At 44.9% G+C, this 19,143-nt stretch overlaps 1 protein-coding gene across 1 annotated transcript in view; it reads right to left on the bottom strand.

The window, feature by feature from the left end:
• The window catches only part of DENND1C (DENN domain containing 1C), a 48,815-nt gene that overhangs the window by 14,390 nt on the left and 15,282 nt on the right, over positions 1 to 19,143 (bottom strand). Inside the window, exons 6-15 of the mRNA XM_032208807.1 lie at positions 17,007 to 17,076; positions 16,799 to 16,879; positions 15,401 to 15,490; positions 11,870 to 11,920; positions 10,834 to 10,944; positions 8,989 to 9,089; positions 6,771 to 6,816; positions 6,448 to 6,549; positions 4,230 to 4,355; positions 1,440 to 1,541 (exon numbers count right to left, since the gene is read on the bottom strand). Coding sequence (XP_032064698.1) covers positions 1,440 to 1,541; positions 4,230 to 4,355; positions 6,448 to 6,549; positions 6,771 to 6,816; positions 8,989 to 9,089; positions 10,834 to 10,944; positions 11,870 to 11,920; positions 15,401 to 15,490; positions 16,799 to 16,879; positions 17,007 to 17,076 — 880 coding nt within the window. The remainder of the gene's footprint in view (positions 1 to 1,439; positions 1,542 to 4,229; positions 4,356 to 6,447; positions 6,550 to 6,770; positions 6,817 to 8,988; positions 9,090 to 10,833; positions 10,945 to 11,869; positions 11,921 to 15,400; positions 15,491 to 16,798; positions 16,880 to 17,006; positions 17,077 to 19,143) is intronic.

The raw sequence follows: 19,143 nt of genomic DNA, 5'->3' as shown, positions 1-19,143 counted from the left end.
AAATGCTTCAGTTGCTCAGCTGTGGGATTAGTATGAAGAGAAGCACTCCTCCTGCTCTGGAAATATGTCAAGAAGGTAATATTACGGAGATTTTGAATTCTCAAAAGGGTTAAGAAAGAAAAAAATCCACTCCTTTCCATTTTATTTTTCAGTTCAGCCTTCTATCCCAATCCATCAGAAATGTGAGTGGATTAAATATTCTAGTAATAGACTTCATCGATTTGTATAGAATTTCTAGGCTCTTTGCTTGCATTACTCAGGAGTCTGTATGTGGCTGAATGTTTTCTGTATTTGCCTGGGTGTTGGTATATGTATGTATATATGTATGTATGTGTGTGTGTGTGTGTGTGTGTGTGTGTGTATTTGTGCTGATAAATACATAAAGGGAGACTAGTATAGATCTATTTCAAGCTATTTAGCTCTCATCAGCTAGCCATACCCTTACTGGGATTCGAACCTGGGCTGTATTACATATTAGGCAGATGTGTTAACCACTAGGCCACAGGCTCTTCTCCTTTTATCAGCTGAGCCAGGGGAATAGGTATGTAATTAGTGTCACAACCCCTGGTATATATACATATATATTACATATATCTATATCTATATCTATATCTATATCTATATCTATATCTATATCTATATCTATATCTATATCTCTATCTCTATCTCTATCTCTATCTCTATCTCTATCTCTATCTCTATCTCTATCTCTATATCTATCTCTCTCTCTCTCTCTCTCTCTCTCTATATATATATATATATATATATATATATATATATATATATATATATAATCTATATCTATCTATCTATCTATCTATCTATCTATCTATCTATCTATCTCTATCTATCTATCTATCTATCTATCTATCTATCTATCTATCTATCTATCTATCTATCTATATGTAATTAGTGTCACAACCCCTGGTATGCCCTTTATTTATTTATCAGCACAAATACAACACGCGAACGCGCGCACGCACACACACACACACACACACATAGAATTTTCATTGAAAGTTTTAAAGAGTTTTACAAATATATACCTTCCCCCCCCACGAACCCACATCCCCTCCCCCCCCCACAACCTCCCAGAGCAAATACAGGGTATAAACATTTAACAACCATATTCTAAAATAAACTAACTTTAGCATCTTCCCTCGCTTGTACTTCAACTCCCCTTTTGTAAAGCTAACTTTAAACAAGTTGTAACATTCCTTGCTCATTCATTCATAAGCTATCTGGAGTTTCTTAGTCCCATATTTATTTTGAATGTAGTCAATCCATCTTCTCCATTCCAGCTTGTATTTCCCATCTGAAGTGTTGGTTTATGAAGGTGTTTGCTTTGTGGTCTGAACAAGATAGTGGCCCATTTTCTGCCTCCCCCAGGATTTGTTTGAAGCGTTAACTGGGAATCTGCCAGGTTCACAATTGTGTACCTCCTTGAACAGCTGCAGATGAACGGCCCGCTGGAGGAAGTCTTGCATGGCACCGGATCCCTGCTGTAGGAAATTCTCCTGGGAAAAGGAAATGGGCTTTTCCTAGGAGAAAGAGGGACAGGGAAAAAGAGAGATGATTGACAGCAAGTCTGTGCCCAGGGTGAATGGGCAGAGACTGGGCTAAGGATACCGAAAAGAGAAAGTGGTAGAGAAAATTAGAGCTGGGGGTGGGGGGGGGGAGAAGAACCTCCCTGGAATATCCTTCTGGATAATGGACACAACAGTGGAAGGAGCCGAGGTGGCGCAGTGGTTAGAGTGCAGTACTGCAGCCACTTCAGCTGACTGCTAGCTGCAGTTCGGCGGTTCAAATCTCACCGGCTCAAGGTTGACTCAGCCTTCCATCCTTCCGAGGTGGGTAAAATGAGGACCCAGATTGTTGGGGGCGATATGCTGACTCTGTAAACCGCTTAGAGAGGGCTGGAAGCCCTATGAAGCGGTATGTAAGTCTAACTGCTATTGCTGCTATTGCTATTGCTAAATCACAGAACCTGTTTGCTTGGAGAATTTCTTTCCAGATCTATCCCAAACAGTGGCATTCACTCGTAACCCCAGATCCTAAGCCTTTTCTGTCTGTCCAGCAGTATCAAAGTGGTTCTAGAGAGGGACTCTCTGGAATGAATGTCATCTCTGTGTCTGACCACATATGGAGTTTCTTCACTGGAAACTTGTCTCTGTTCTAGAATTAAGTTGCTTTTTTTCATGTTTAAAAAACCCTTTAAACAAAATAATAAAAAGGCACTGTTGCATCAGATAAGGGTTTGGGTTTTCTAAAGGCTCATTTGTATGAACAGTGTTTCACAAAGTATGAAAAACATGCCTGGGACAGATTAACCAAACTTTATTAAGGATTCCCCCCACCCCCCACAATACAACCCCCTGCCCTGGCAAACTAATTTACTTGTGGCAAACCTTAAACTCTATTTAACATTTCAATTATTGCCAGTACAAGGGTGGGGGGGGGAGTTCTCTTGGGTGTTTTTATTTGTGGCTTTATTTCTGTAAGCCACTCAGAGTCACCATGAGTGAGCTGGGCAGACACTTACATTTTCTTAATAAATAAAAATGGAAACCTAGTCTCCTGCACCTGTGAAGCTACCGTGACCCGACAAAAGGGCGAACGACAAAACCGCGCCCGACTAAACTGCGTCGCTAAAACTGCGACGTCATCAACGCGCCGACAACAGCGCGGAGACAGAAGGGCGCTTTACAACAGCGCGTCGACAGAAAGCCGATTTAACTTAAGGTAAGGGTTAGGTTTAGGGTTAGGTTTAGGGTTAGGTTTAGGGTTAGGTTTAGGGTTAGGTTTAGGGTTAGGTTTAGGGTTAGGGTTAGGTTTAGGGTTAGGTTTAGGGTTAGGTTTACAGCGCGCTTCTGTTGCCGCGCTGTTGTCGGTGCGATTCAGAGCTCATTCGTCAGAGCGCTTTAGAACATGCGGTTTTGTCACCGCGGTTTAGTTGGGCGCGGTTTTGTCGTTCACCCTTTTGTCGGTGAACCGAAGCTACCATACTGACATCACCCCTAAAGAGCTTGGAGGCTTAAACAAAAACCGAAGAAATAAGGCTAGTTGCCAACTACCAAAAATGGACAGCCCCAAATTAGTTTAGCAATAGCACCTAGACTTATATACTGCTGTACACAACCCTCTCTAAGCAGTTTACAGAGTCATCATGTTGCCCCCAACAATTTGAGTCCTCATTTTACCCACCTTGGAAGGATGGAAGGCTGAGTCAACCGAGGTTTACTTATTATTTTTCATGCTTTTAATGGATGACAATTGGCAATTGGCAATTGAATAAATTTATATGCTGCTCAATCCCGTAGGACTCTGGGCGGCTTACAGAAACAAAAATAAAAGTTAAAGTTAAAATAAAGAAGAGATACAATTTAAAAAAAACACACCAAACATTCCGTTTAAGTGGGGCTGGGCCTTGATCAACAGCCCCAGGCCTGCCGGAACAGCCAGGTTTTCGTGGCTTTCCGGAAGGCCGAGAGAGTGGGAAGGGTCTGGATCTCTACGGGTAGATCGTTCCACAGGGCCGGAGCAGCTACAGAGAAGACCCTCCCCCGAGGGGCCACCAGCCGGCATTGTCTGGTCGATGGCACCCAGAGGAGGCCCAACCTGTGAGATCTTGTTGGTCATTGGGAGGTATGTGGCAGGAGGCGGTCTCTCAGATAGCCAGGTCCTAAGCCATGTAGGGCTTTAAAAGTAATGACTAGCACCTTGAAGCGCGTCCGGAGACCAATGGGGAGCCAGTGCAGCTCGCGGAGGATAGGTGTAACATGGGTGTACCGAGGTACACCCGATATCGCTCGCGCGACTGCATTCTGGACCAACTGTAGTCTCCGAACACTCTTCAGGGGCAGCCCCATGTAGAGCGCATTACAGTAATCGAGCCTTGAGGTGACGAGGGCGTGAGTGACCATTCGAAGTGCCTCCCGGTCCAGATAGGGCCGCAACTGGTGCACCAGGCGAACCTGGGCAAAAGCCCCCCTGGTCACAGCCGACAGGTGGTGTTCTAATGTCAGCTGTGATGATTCTTACTTAATGTGTTTTTATTCATTTCATGTTGTAAATCCACCAGAAAATTGGGAGGGGAAGAGGGAAAGGAGGGTATTTTTCTTTCTTATCTCTCTCCTTTCTTCCCGATCTCCGAAGTTTCTGTGGAAGGAAAAAGGGAGCTGTGCAGAACTCCCTCTTCCAGCTGGTGGCTGAAGGAACAGAAGTCTCACCAGGCTGCAAACGATTCCCTCGCGATAGCTGCCAAAGAGAAGCGCTTGGGCCCTGAGGAAGGCTCGGGCAACCCCATCCCCAGTGGCTGCAGATTGCTTTTTCAGCTGGAACTTCAGTAGGGAGACCTGGAGACACAGAAAAGGAGAAGAATATATAACTCACCTTACTGGCCTTTTCGGACACTGACTGGGTTTACACATTTGTATTAAGCAATTGTTTTGTTTTAGCTATAATTTGGTGCCTAAACCTTAGTAGTCCAATTCACAAGCAATGCTACGCTAAAAAGAATGGCTTATCATGGAGAATGGTTGGGTCTACATCAGGGGTGGGTTCCTGCCAGTTCTAATCTCTTCTATAGAAGAGGTTCCACAAATCTACAGTGCCGTTTAGAACCGGTTCCAGCTCCCTCCCCCCTCGTCAAGATGAAGAACGAGAAGAGGAATTCTGGGAGTTGAAGTCCACAAGTCTTAAAGCTGTCTAGTTTGAACACCCCTGGGGTTATTTTCTAAAGGGTTAGGGGTACAAGGGTCTTGTAACTTGACAGCTTTAAGACTTGCGTGCTTCAAATGCCAGAGTTTCTGAGCCAACATGACTGGAGGAGGAATTCTGGGAGTTGAAGTCCACAAGTCTTAAAGCTGTCAAGTTTGAACACCCCTAGGGTTTGTTTTTTTCCTAAAGGGTTAGGGGTGCAAGGGTCTTGTAACTTGACAGCTTTAAGACTTGCGTGCTTCAAATGCCAGAGTTTCTGAGCCAACATTTTGGTTGCTAAGCAAGAGCGTTGTTAAGTGAGTTTCACCACATTTTACAAGTTGGCCATGCCTTCCCAGTCACATGTCTGGCAAGCCACTCCCACCTGGTCACATGGCCAGCAAGCCACTCCCACAAAGCAGGCCACGCCTACAGAAGAGGTTCTAAAAAATTTTGAAACCCACCACTGGTCTACATGTGCTAAGATGTCATTGCTAATACAGTTCTACACAGTGCCCCATGTGTCACTTAGAGCAGCATCTTATCCTATGTGTCAAGACCTGTTCCATAATTTTTTTTGTGTGGTATGGATAAGGTAGTCCTGGGCGTTATTTTAAACTCTTAGAGGAAAGAGTTGGTGTAAGTCAGTGGTGGGTTTCAAAATTTTTTGGAAGCTCTTCTGTAGGTGTGGCCTGCTTTCCAGGTCCATTGGTGGAACCTCTTCTAACCGGTTCAGTAGATTTGACGAACCGGTTCTACCGAATAGGTGCGAACTGGTAGGAACCCACCTCTGGTGTAATGAATCTTAAAAACTGAGAATTAGGACCTTAATGATACCAATCTGGGCAAAGCAAAACACTTCGTGACCACTAGATGGCAGCAAAGGAATATAGAACTGTAACTCTTCCAGATGTTTGCAGCAAATACCTAACTTGAATCCTAAATCTTGTGTACCGCTGATACCAGCTCATTTTTTCCCCTAATTCTAGCTAGCTAGTTTTGCAATAATTAAAAAAAATTAAAACACTTCCAATGTTTCAGTTGGGAAGTGTCTCCTCTTCTTATTATGGTATGCCAGTGTTATTTTCAGGAAAGGGGTGGGGGGGGAGGTTGGAGAAATGCGTGGCACGACAAAACCGCGCTCGACTAAGCCGCGCCCGATTAAACCGTGTCGCTGACGTCATCAACAGGGCGACAACAGCGAGCGCGGAGAAAGAAGGGCGCTTTAAATAGCGCTTTGAAAGCAAGCCGATTCAACTTAAGGGAAGGGTTAGGTTTAGGGTTAGGTTTAGGGTTAGGTTAAGGGTTAGGATTAGGTTTAGGATTAGGTTAAGGGTTAGGTTTAGGGTTAGGTTTAGGGTTAGGTTTAGGATTAGGTTTAGGGGGGTTAGGTTTAGGTTTAGGGGTTAATTTTAGGTTTAGCGTTTACAGCGTGCTTCTGTCTCCGCGCTGAGGTCGCGCTGTTGATGACGTCAGCTACGCAGTTTCGTCGAGCGCGGTTTAGTCGAACGCGGTTTTGTGGTGCAAACGGAGAAATCTATGTACATTGGCTTACTCATAAATGCTTTAGTTAATTTAAAATGAAAATGAAACATTTGAAATCAAAGTTCACAATTAAATCGTTACATCAGGACAAGGAGGACAGAGCTTCTTATGTAGAGAAAGATAAAAGAAGGCTCTGAATAAGTCATAAGGATTCCAAAACACTGGGATTTTTTTTTTTTAAAGGCTCAAGGAAGTAATACTAACAACATCACTCGGGAGATTTTCCAGGTCTTGGAAGGGTGATTCCATTGTATTGTTATCGATGCTGAAAATGACGACGTCTTCCAGGGCTCTGCTCCTCACACTCTAGAGAAAACCAAGGCAGAGTTGAGAAACAAGAAGAACAGAGATTTCCTCAATCTTCTTACCTTTAGGCAGCCTGGCTCACAAAGATAACAGAAATGAAGAAGTAAATAAGGTGTACAAATGCTCCAACCTGCTGCTAAAAAAAAATATCCATGTATCAACCTTACTTAGGCTAATCTTAGTCCAGTTATCCCGAGGACAAGATAGTTTTGCAGTCTCACCTCCATAAGGCTTGTGTGGACTCCAATGAGATAGGGCATAGGGGCGCTGTTGGCGAAAGAGATAAATGTTAGTGCTACTACCAGCTATTTGTGGGCTCCTACCAGGTTAGGCCCTCCTGGATCCAGTTTCTGTCTTATAATGTACCAGAGGTGGGTTCCTACCAGTTCGCACCAGTTCGGTAGAACCGGTTCGTCAAATCTACCGAACCGGTTAGAAGAGGTTCCACCAGTGGACCCGGAAAGCAGGCCACACCTACAGAAGAGACTCCAACATTTTTTTGAAACCCACCACTGACACACACACAAACACACACACACACACACACACACAGACAGACAGACTCACACAGAGAGAGAAAGAGAAAGAGAAAGGAAGAAAGAAATAAAGAAATAAAGAAAGAAAAAGTGAGAGAGATGAAAGAAAAAAAGGAAAAAGGGACAGAGAGGCAAAAGGAAGGAAAGAGAGAGAGAGAGAGAGAGAGAGAGAGAGAGAGAGAGAGAGAGAGAGAGAGAGAACGAACACATGGTGGGCAAGCCACTCCCACCAGGTCACATGGCCGGCAAGCCACTCCCACAAAGAAGGCCACGCCCACAGAGTAGGTTCGAATTTTTTTTTATCAATTTCATATATACATTCACAATTATATGATCTCATAACTGTTATTAATAATATGTATTTATAACAATTTTTCCCTACAGTTGACAATATACTTGAAGATTGCTTTTTTAACATCCCATAGATCCATCTTATCTTACAACGGTCCTACTTCTTCTTCCCTCCCTCCCTCTTTCCTTCCCTCGTTTCTTCTCTCCTACTCCCCTTCCTTCCTTCCCTCCCTCCTTCCCCTTCCCTCCTTCTCTCCTTCCCTCCTTCCTTCCCTCCTTCCTTCCTTCCCTCCTTTCTTTTCTCCTTCTCTCCTTCCTTTCCCCCTTCCTTTCCTCCTTCCTTCCCCCTTCCTTCTCTCCTACATTCCCTCCTTCCTTCCCTCCTTTCTTCTCTCCTTCCTTCCCTCCTTCCTTCCCTCCTTTCTTATCTCCTTCTCTCCTTCCTTCCCTCCTCGAAAACTTTTGAAACCCACCACTGTAATGTACTATGAGAGTTTTCCAGTCCAAGTTTTCTTCCCTCTTTTAAAAGGGGCTTAGGAGGAAAATATATTTGAGAAGGGCAGGAATTCGCAGAGGGGCAAAGAAATGAAGTCATTCTTCCCTTCAGAAAGTCTTCCCTTGAGATGTAAATGAAACGTGGCCAGCTCAGGACAGATGATAGTGCCCACAGAAGACAAGACTCCTCACATACCAGTATGTTCTTCTGTCACCTCCTCACTGACTATGAATAAACCCAAGAACGACAACTTAGGCCATAAAAAAGTCTTCGAAATAGTCTCCTTTGGATGATAAAAACCGTGGCACGACAAAACCGCGCTCGACTAAGCCGCGCCCGATTAAACCGCGTTGCTGACGTCATCAACAGGGCGACAACAGCGAGCGCGGAGAAAGAAGGGCGCTTTAAATAGCGCTTTGAAAGCAAGCCGATTCAACTTAAGGTAAGGGTTAGGTTTAGGGTTAGGTTTAGGGTTAGGTTAAGGGTTAGAGTTAGGTTTAGGGTTAGGTTAAGGGTTAGGTTTAGGTTTAGGGTTAGCTTTAGGGTTAGGTTAAGGGTTAGGGTTAGGTTAAGGGTTAGAGTTAGGTTTAGGGTTAGGTTAAGGGTTAGAGTTAGGTTTAGGGTTAGGTTAAGGGTTAGGGTTAGGTTTAGGGTTAGATTAAGGGTTAGGATTAGGTTTAGGGTTAGGTTAAGGGTTAGGTTTAGGGTTAGGTTTAGGGTTAGGTTAAGGGTTAGGTTTAGGGTTAGGTTAAGGGTTAGGATTAGGTTTAGGGTTAGGTTAAGGGTTAGGTTTAGGGTTAGGTTAAGGGTTAGGTTTAGGGTTAGGTTAAGGGTTAGGTTTAGGGTTAGGTTTAGGATTAGGTTTAGGGGGGTTAGGTTTAGGTTTAGGTGTTAATTTTAGGTTTAGCGTTTACAGCGTGCTTCTGTCTCCGCGCTGTTGTCGCCCTGTTGATGACGTCAGCTACGCGGTTTCGTCGAGCGCGCTTTAGTCGAACGCGGTTTTGTGGTGGAACCGATAAAAACAACACCAAACCACTGTACTGGGTAGGGGAACCATTGAAGCTTGTTCAGCCTACAGAAGCTGACTCTCAACTGAGGAAGGTGCAATCCACTCACCAGCAGTAGTCAAGGAGGTGTGGAGGCAGAGCAGGGATGAAGATGTGCTGCCAGTACATGGGATACAACAGGATGGAGGAGGCCTGGACACAGGCTGTCAGCTATGGGGAAATGAGAGACGCACCTTTCATTAAGAGTAGACTGACCCTCCTTGTAAGTTGAATAAGGAGACAGGGCTTTGAATCACTTTTCTTCCCAAAGTGAAATGTGAGTAGCACTTTCCTCCCTGGCATGCAGAGGATTCGGAGAATAGCAGCGGAGATTTGAATCAACAGCCTCCTTGTCACTACTCGTGCAGGGATAGTAACCATGGAGGTGGAGGGAGCAGATTTGCGTCTCCGGTTTATTCTCTCCCAGGGGTGGGTTCCTGCCAGTTCTAACCTCTCCTATAGAAGAGGTTCCACAAATCTACAGTGCCGTTTAGAACCGGTTCCAGCTCCCTCCCCCCGCCCGTCCGCACATCATCAAGATGAAGAGCGAGAGGAGGAATTCTGGGAGTTGAAGTCCACAAGTCTTAAAGCTTTCAAGTTTGAACACCCCTGCGGTTCTTTTTTCTAAAGGGTTAGGGGTGCGAGGGTCTTGTAACGTGTCCGCTTTAAGACTTGCATGCTTCAAATGCCAGAGTTCCTGAGCCAACATGACTGAAGGAGGAATTCTGGGAGTTGAAGTCCACAAGTCTTAAAGCTGTCAAGTTTGAACACCCCTGGGGTTTTTTTCTCTAAAGGGTTAGGGGTGCAAGGGTCTTGCAACTTGACAGCTTTGATGCTTGCGTGCTTCAAATGCCAGAGTTTCTGAGGCAACATTTTGGTTGCTACACAAGAGCGTTGTTAAGTGAGTTTCACCACATTTTACAAGTTGGCCACACCCACCCGGTCACATGGCTGGCAAGTCACTCCCACCCCATCACATGGCCAGCAAGCCACTCCCACAAAACAGGCCACACCTACAGAAGAGGTTCTAAAAAAATTTGAAACCCACCCCTGCTCTCTCCACATGCTAAACTGTCCTGTCAGCCCTGCTTTGCACATTAGGGAGTAAAAGGCCCTATGAGGCTATCAGGATAGACTGATACTGTGCAGCCACCAAAGAGCACAATTAGTGACTATGCCCCAGTTCTCTGTCTACACCAGTGGTGGGATTCAGCCGGTTCGCACCTGTTCGGGAGAACCGGTTGGTAACTTTTTAAGCAGTTCGGAGAACCGGTTGTTGGAAGAAATCTTTTGTTTTTCCCCACTTTACAGGGCTAATCCTGTAAGGAAGGCAGGAAGGAAACATTCTAGTGTTGTTTCTAGCTTAATATTTATTGCCCTGCTTACAGAAACTGCCTCTCCGGTTAATCCTTATGACCATTGTAACAACTAAGGCGAAGCGCCCATCGACCTGAGTGACATTGACTTGGCCATGCCCACAAGATCACATGACCACCGAACCCCGCCTACCCAGCATTAGGACAGAGAACCGGTTGTTAAATTATTTGAATCCTACCACTGGTCTACACCTTCACTGAATACGTGGAGGAGGACCAGCGAATGCAATTAATTGATAATCCATATCACAAGACATCAAATCAGAGGAGCCACCTTTGTGAGAGCTTTGTAACAGGTGAGAACACTTTTCACTGTCTAGATCAGTGTTTCTCAACCTTAGCAACTTGAAGATGCCGGACTTCAACTCCCAGAATTCCCCCAGCCAGCGAATGCTGGCTGGGGAATTCTTGGAGTTGAAGTCCGGACATCTTCAAGTTGCCAAGGTTGAGAAACACTGGTCTAGATGGAAGAAATACAGATTCCTTAACAATGGTCATTTCTATATCCTTCCCACTCAGGTCCAGGCGCTTGTCCTCACCGTGCTGAGCTTGCTGCTGGTGAGCAGGATCCGGCGCTCATGGAGGAGGCTTGCGTAGAGGTGCAGCATGTTGTTCACATCCACTGCCACAACAAACTCAGTCAGATTTCTCTGGGGAGAGCCAATACTTAAGTTAGGTCCTCTAACAACAGCTCCAGCAACCAGATCTGTCTCTAGCCTCCATTGCTCTTCCTTCTGTTTCACCCACAGCAACTCAGTGAATCTTCTTCACCACTTTTAGTGGGGGGTGTGTGTGTGTTAACTGACTTTCAGAGTCTTATTTTTAATGCCAGGTCTTAACTCTGAAATGCAATTAAAAATAGTACAGGGAAATATGTGCAGTTACTTGCATACTGTAATCACATTCAGCCCTGCAGATCTGTGGTTATGGGGGCGATCTTTCAAGACTGGGGCTTGTGACTTAAAGAAGAAAACTAGGCAGGGAAAAAAAAAAGAAAAAAAAAAGAAAAAAAACCCCACAGGTATATGTTATATAAAAAAAGTATATCAGCTAGTGGTGCATCTCTTCCATTAATTCATATTAATTCAAATATCTTAACTCAAATGTTTACCATATTGACATCATTATACCTCCACTTTTAGTTGACTACAGTTATTTAAACATCCTTCATCCTTAACTATGCCAAAGATTTAATCCATAACCTCATGCTGACATTTCATTTACTTGTTTGTAAAATCCTCTATTAACATCAAATCCTCATATCCTGTTTTAGCTGAACATCCATAATATTTAATACCAAAAATTCCGTCTTCCATGCAGTATAGTTTATTATCATTCTCCCTTCTTTATGTTAAAATGCTCGAGTTAACGTGAATTATGTTTGTTGACTGTGGAAGAGATGCACACAAGTCTATTTGTAACCAACTGATACACTTTCTATAGCATGTAAAGAAGGATGTTGTATTTGTTTTAAATTAAAAATTAAAAAAATTTAATTAAAAAAAAGAAGAAGAAAACTGAACATACAAGGCAAGTTATTACCATACATTCTGTGACAGAGATGCTATGACTTACATTGTCAGGGATGGTGGGCAGTTTGCCCGGATCGGGGGCAATGAAATAAGCCTAGAACAGAGAAATAATTAATGAGTTTAATTATATTCTAGTTTTATCTTTTATATTTGTAATGTAATGACTGCCTACTCCAGAAGACATTGGGTAGCCATATGTAGAAGGAGAGAGGTGATAGTAGTGGCATTAGTTAATGCAAACAGCAATCTAGCAGATATGTAAATAGAAGGAATCCAATTAAAGCTGCATGTTACATTACTCCACAATATTTGTGACTGATCTCACAATATTCATGTTTAATTAAACGGAGACATAGGATATTGTAACTTAGAGAAACATCATAAGGAGTGTTGATATCTGAACTCTTCTTCTGTGTATTATGCGTTACTTTTACAATTTAATTTTTCTTCCCAGACATCCAGAGCTGGAAAGAGAAAAAAAAAAAGAATACGAAATCGCAGGCATATTTTTCCTCCTTCCTAAATTGTACCTCGTCATTTTGATTGAGGAAATAGTGGCTGCCCAATAAAATTAGCAATTAACCAGATTATTTTTGCCCAAAAATACACTTTTTAAAATGATGAAACCTATGGAAACCAATTATGGATTTTAATGTAACACGAGGAACAGTGATTTGCAGCCCCTAAGCCACCACAGACCCAAATCTGGAAACTTCAGAGCATCCTGCCATCATCTGTTGCTGAAGCTAATACTCAGCAGCATTGTTTTGAAGTTTTAAAAAAGATATGTGACAATGTCGCTGCAGCGGTGTGTATAGAGGTGGGTTCCTACCAGTTCGCACCAGTTCGGTAGAACCGGTTCGTCAAATCTACCGAACCGGTTAGAAGAGGTTCCACCAGTGGACCCGGAAAGCAGGCCACACCTACAGAAGAGGCTCCAAACTTTTTTGAAACCCACCACTGGTCCTTGGATATGATTATTCTACACTATCATGCTCCTATTTATAAAACTCAGTGCCTCTGTGAAAGGTAAGGATGACTACTGCGTTTGTAGTGCAATCAGAACATTGCGTGTGTTGAAGTTGTTTTAACGCAAACCAAATATGCCTTTTGAAAAACAAGTTGACATCCTATTCTTATGCATGCCAGGGCTGTGTGTGGGGTAATTTAAGGTGGTTCTGACAAGTGTCGTCGGCATCTTCATATCCGGCCACATGGGCGGCAAGCCACTCCCATCCGGTCACATGGGCGGCAAGCCACTCCCACAAAGGAGGCCACACCCACAGAGTAGGTTCGAACAATTTTTGAAACCCACCACTGGGTGTGTAGCACGCTTCTGGGTGTGAGTCAATATGCTGGTCATCTCCTTTAAAGCTCTAAATGGCATAGGCATGGGTTCCTTGTGGGACTATCTTCTTCCAAGAACATCTGCCTGCCCCACATTCCAGGTTCCTTTTGTTTTACAGTAAAGGATGTATTGTTTCTTTTTTGTTGTTCTATAACTGCACCACCCAGAGACACATTGCTGGAAATGAGTGGCTTTATACGGTTTATGTTGTGGCCCAGCAGGAGCCGTTGGACCTGCCACCAGACTCCGACAGCGAGGGGCCCTATGAGTCAGCTCTGGAGGATGTGGAGGACCCTGGACAGGGTTCCGACTCCGAGCAGGGCGCAGAGAGGCTGGTTGGCCACCAGGAGGCACCTGAGCCTTGGACCAGTGGGGAGGAGACAAGGGAGAGTGAGCCGGAGGCCAGTAGTGAGTTGTTCCTGGATGCATGCCATCGAAGAGCTACTAGGCGTCAGGAACAATTATGCAATTACAGGAGGTGATTGTACTCAGCTGGTGGTCATTAGGCTCCTCTCCAGACTATAAAAAGCTACTTGTGCACACGCCCCTCTTTGCAGAAGTCAACGCAGGATTGAATGTCGGAGGACATTACTGTGAGCTTGGCAGGCTGGATTGCTGCCAAACCTTATCTGTGTTTATTGCTGCCTGAGTTTGTATGAGTTGCTGCCAAGGTTCTTATCTGTTTGTTCTGCTTGGCTTTCAGCCACCGAGGTCTTGGTGTCTTGCTATTAAAGGACATTCCAGTTAAGCTTGTCTCGGCAGTCATTACTGGACGAAGGAGGGGTGGTCAGTGCAGGTTTATAACATCTTTCAAATTAAGTAAGCGTTTAAAAAACCTGAACTATATTTTTTTAGTCCACTTCCTTGGGGTCCTCAACACAAGAGCATACTACATTATGCGTGGGCAAGACTTTCTGGCCTGCATAAGACGCAGCCTATTCAGAGGCAGCATTTGATCCTTCTGAATGGAAAGCAGAAACTTTCCACTGCCTTCCATCTAGGAACACTCCACAGCACATACAACAGAATGAGATGAGAACAAGCTGGTAGAATTACGATCCCTTCCCCATTGGGTGGTCTCCAGATGTTTTGGAATGTAACTCCCATAACTCAAGAGGCTATCTTGTTAGAAAGCAGGGCAGTTGAATCGGGAGGCACTCACAACAGTCACTCGTGCCCTCGTGACCTCTAGGCTGGAATACTGCAACGTGCTCTACATGGGGCTGCCCTTGAAGAGCATCCGGCGACTTCAGCTAGTCCAGAATGCGGCCGCGCGAGTGATTGTGGGTGCACCTCGGTTCACCCACATAACACCTATCCTCCGCGAGCTGCACTGGCTACCTGTTGATCTCCGTGTGCGCTTCAAGGTGCTTCTTACCACCTATAAAGCCCTTCATGGTAGTGGATCTGGGTACTTGAGAGACAATCGCCTCCTGCCAATTACCTCCTCGAGACCGATCAGATCTCATAGATTAGGCCTCCTCCGAGTGCCATCTGCCAGCCAGTGCCGGCTGGCTACTACGCGGAGGAGAGCCTTTTCAGTGGTAGCTCCGACCCTCTGGAACGAGCTCCCCGTGGGGATCCGTACCCTCACCACCCTTCAGACCTTCCGCGCAGCCCTCAAGAACTGGCTATCCTGCCAGGCCTGGGGGTAGAGATTGATCAGCCCCCACCCGAATGTTGGATGAATGTTGTTTACTTTTTAATTATATGTAATGTTATATGTTATTGTCTGTATCCCCTTCCCTATGAGTTGTTAGCCGCCCTGAGTCCCCTCAGGGAAAAGGGCGGCATATAAATAAACCTATTCAATTCAATTCAATTCAATTCAGTTGAATTCCACTGCATCTGGAAACTGAATTATGCTCATTTTTAAAAGATCCTGTTACGTTAAAATTAAAAAATAAATAAATGTAGTCAGAGTTAGGGTTAGGGTTAGGGTTAGGGTTAGGGTTAGGGTTAGGGTTAGGGTAAAGCAATGTCTGGACTTGAGTTGGAATCTTCCTCATTTTTGTTCTGCTTTTTTTTTTATTCACAAACATTTATTGTGGTAAGTCTTAAAAAGGAGAATAGGATTTCTTCCACACACGACTTCACCTGGTAAAGCCAATTCTACGCATGCCTGGAGGCCGCAATTATTCCTCCACACAGCAACAATGACGTAATTTCCATAGACAAAGGAAGCACAGGTAGGAAGACCATAGCAGACATCCGATTGTGACTTACCAATGCTGTCCCCGTGTCCCGATCTCTACTTCTGTTTTGCCTGTTCAGATCTGTCTCGGTAGAAATTTTCAATTTAGTTGCTTTTGAATCCTTATAGAACAAAAGATGATTGAAAAAAAGGAGAAAAGATGGGATTAGCATTCTGAGCCAGAGGCAATTAGTAAATGGAGATCACAGAAGCCAATGAACATGCCTAATAGTTCTTCCTCTACCTATTGTGGGTTAAGAGCCGAGGTGGTGCAGTGGTTAGGGTGCAGTACTGCAGGCCACTTCAGCTGACTGTTATCTGCAGTTCAGCGGTTCTAATCTCACCGGCTCAAGGTTGACTCAGCCTTCCATCCTTCCGAGGTGGGTGAAATGAGGACCCAGACTGTGGGGGGCGATATGCTGACTCTGTAAACCGCTTAGAGAGGGCTGAAAGCCCTATGAAGCGGTATATAAGTCTAACTGCTATTGCTATTGCTATTGAGCTCAGAGACAGTGGCTGGCCCAATGTCACCCAGCCAATTTTCATGTTTGAGACAGGACTAGAACTCACAGCCTCCTGGTTTCTAGAAGTGAATATATCTTCACATTTAATAAGCAGGAGATTTTTAAAAGTACGCTGGTAGGCTGGGGTGGGATGGGGGGGGCGGACAATGACAATTAATAGACAAGAGGATTTAATCTTGAAATTTATCAAATGGGAAGTGAGCACCCTCCATTAGTATCATTCCCAGGATCAATGGAAAGTTTTTCCCACAGGATCAAAGATAAAGGATTAAATCTCTAAACGTGTTGTGGAACCTCTCCTTCCAGCTGATTCTACAATCTCAGTGGTGGGATTCAGCCGGTTTGCACCTATTCGGGAGAACCGGTTGTTAACTTTCTAAGCAGTTCGGAGAACCAGTTGTTGGAAGAAATCTCATTTTGTTTTTTCCCCCCACTTTACAGGGCTAATCCTGTAAGGAAGGCAGGAAGGAAACATTCTAGTGTTGTTTCTAGCCTAATTTTGATTGACCTGCTTACAGAAACTGCCTCTCCGGTTAACCCTTATTACCATTGTAACAGCTAAGGCAAAGCGCCCATTGACCTGAGTGACATTGAGTTGGCCACGCCCACATGGTCACATGACCACTGAGCCCCGCCTACCCAGCTGGTTATTAGGGCAGAGAACCGGTTGTTAAATTATTTGAATCCCACCACTGTAGTATACATATACTACCTTTCTTCCTCATGCATAAACTGACTCACTCCTGATTTTTTATGAAGTGCCATCCTCATTTCTCATCCTTGTGTGTGTCATTGCACTTGCTGAGCTGCTGCAACTCCCACACTGATGTTTAAAGCGATTAAAAATGGATGGCAAATGTGTTAGGATTATCCCCTTGGAACTAAGATCTGAAGGGGAGTACTTACAAATTCAAGGGTGATGGGGCTGCAGAGGCTGGGCACCGGGTAGAGATACAGGGCAGATAAGAACTCATCCAGCTCCGTGAACTGGCAGGGAAGATAAAGGCAGACGTTACCACCCTTGAATGAAAACGTTAGGAAGAGCAACAAGGGGGAATAAGGGCCTGTGGAGGCATCTCTGACCTTGGAATGGACCCAAAGTGCTTATTCTCACCTGCTCTTTGGCTATGTGTTCTGCAATGTAGTTCAGGATCTTGTAGAAAACTTCAAACCAAGGTAAGTAGCTGAAGGAAGGAAGCAATGGCAGTATATAAAATGATTTTTATCGTAAATGCATGCCTTATATCCATATACTTTCTGGTTTTGATCGCTGTCCATTTCAGATCAAAACCTCTTCAGGTGGCAGAGAAGTGTTCCGAGCTGTAAGTCATATAACTCCTCACCACTGGGTGGGTTGAGTGTGGTATAACTCCTCACCACTTGAGGTTGAGTGTGGTTTATGGACATTATCATTTAAATACCAGGAAGACTGGGACTGAGTTGCTAATCCTTCATGTACTACAGGTAGGCTGCAAAAATACAACCAGCAAGGTGGCATAAAAACGATTTTCTGTTTGTTTCCTGCATTCATCAACCATTGGTGAATGTTTGCAATGGATGGACGCAATATGTTCACACAATAATTTTAACCACTGGACTACTGCAATGCGCTCTACACGGGGCAGCCCTTGAAGAGTATTCGGAGACTCCAACTCGTCCAGAATGCAGCCGCGCGAGCGATTGTGGGTGCACCTCGGTACACCCACGTTACACCTATCCTCCGCGAGCTGCACTGGCTACCGATCGGTCTCCGGATACGCTTCAAAGTGCTAGTCGTAACTTATAAAGCCCTTCATGGTATTGGACCAGGGTACTTGAGAGACCGCCTGCTGCCAATTACCTCCCATAGACCCGTTAGATCGCACAGGTTCGGCCTCTTCTGGGTTCCGTCCACCAGCCAATGCCACCTGGCTATTACCCGGGGGAGGGCCTTCTCTGTGGCAGCTCCGGCCCTTTGGAACAAACTCCCCGCGGCGATTCGGACCCTCACCTCTCTCCAGGCCTTCCGGAAAGCTGTCAAAACCTGGCTGTGCCGGCAGGCCTGGGGTTGATGAGTTCCCTTCCCCTCTCGACTTGTATGGTTGTATGATTCTTGTTTATTTTAATTACGTGTACTGTGTTTTATGTTCCCCCTTTTCCCCCCTTGAGTTGTTCGCCACCCTGAGTCCCTCCCGGAGAAGGGTGGCATACAAATAAACTAAATCTTAATCTTAACCAAACAGTAGACTGATTTCAACAGTAATCCTGCCCTCAACAGTCACTACTGGTCAGAGAAAGAAAGGAACAATTCCAATTTGGTATAAAATTGGCTGCTTCATAAGCTCCTAATGACCATGGCAAGCTAGGAAGTATTCCATTTGTGGTTCTGAAATCGAAGGCTTGCTGCTATCCTATCGGCTAATTTTATCACAGAGAGAAAGAACTTTGAAACCCTCGAAGCAGCACCATCATCTCATTCTGCAAAAGGTGGAGTTGCAAAAGAGAGTGAATAGTTTCTAAGCTAAAGGCCACCGATGGGCTGTGTTTACTCAACGGGCTTAAGCTGTTTCCTACATTTATTTTCTGAGAATCAAATGAGCTGGATTTGTACAATCTGTGAAAGCTTCTGTGCCTCTAGCCCCAAGGTTAAGATAATAAAACTTAATATGTACTGACATGATCATTATACTACTTGGTTCGGAGACTACAACTGGTCCAGAATGCAGCCGCGCGAGCGATACTGGGTGTACCGAGATACACCCATGTTACACCTATCCTCCGCGAGCTGCACTGGCTCCCTATCGGTCTCCGAACGTGCTTCAAGGTGCTGGTCATCACCTTTAAAGCCCTACATGGCTTAGGACCCGGATATCTATGAGACCGTCTTCTGCCACATACCTCCCAGCGTCTGATAAGATCATACAGGATGGGCCTTCTCCAGGTGCCGTCGACTAGACAATGTCGTCTGGCGGCTCCTCGGGGGAGGGCCTTCTCTGTAGCTGCCCCGGCCCTATGGAACGATCTACCCCCAGAGATCCGGACCCTCCCCACTCTCTCGGCCTTCCGAAAGTCTACTAAGACCTGGCTATTCCGGCAGGCCTGCGGCTGTTGACCTCATGAATGAGGTCCAGCCCCACTAAGGTTGAGTGCATGATGTGTTTTTTAACCTGCTTTCCTCCCTATTTTAAATTTTTTGTCTTCTTTTTAGAGTTGTTTTTATGTAAGCCACCCGGAGTCCTTCGGGATTGGGCGGCATATAAATTCATTAAATT

The sequence above is a fragment of the Thamnophis elegans genome, chromosome 2, assembly GCF_009769535.1.
Source record: "Thamnophis elegans isolate rThaEle1 chromosome 2, rThaEle1.pri, whole genome shotgun sequence".
In the NCBI taxonomy this organism is placed as follows: domain Eukaryota; kingdom Metazoa; phylum Chordata; class Lepidosauria; order Squamata; family Colubridae; genus Thamnophis; species Thamnophis elegans.
This window is presented reverse-complemented; position numbering and strand designations above follow the sequence as displayed.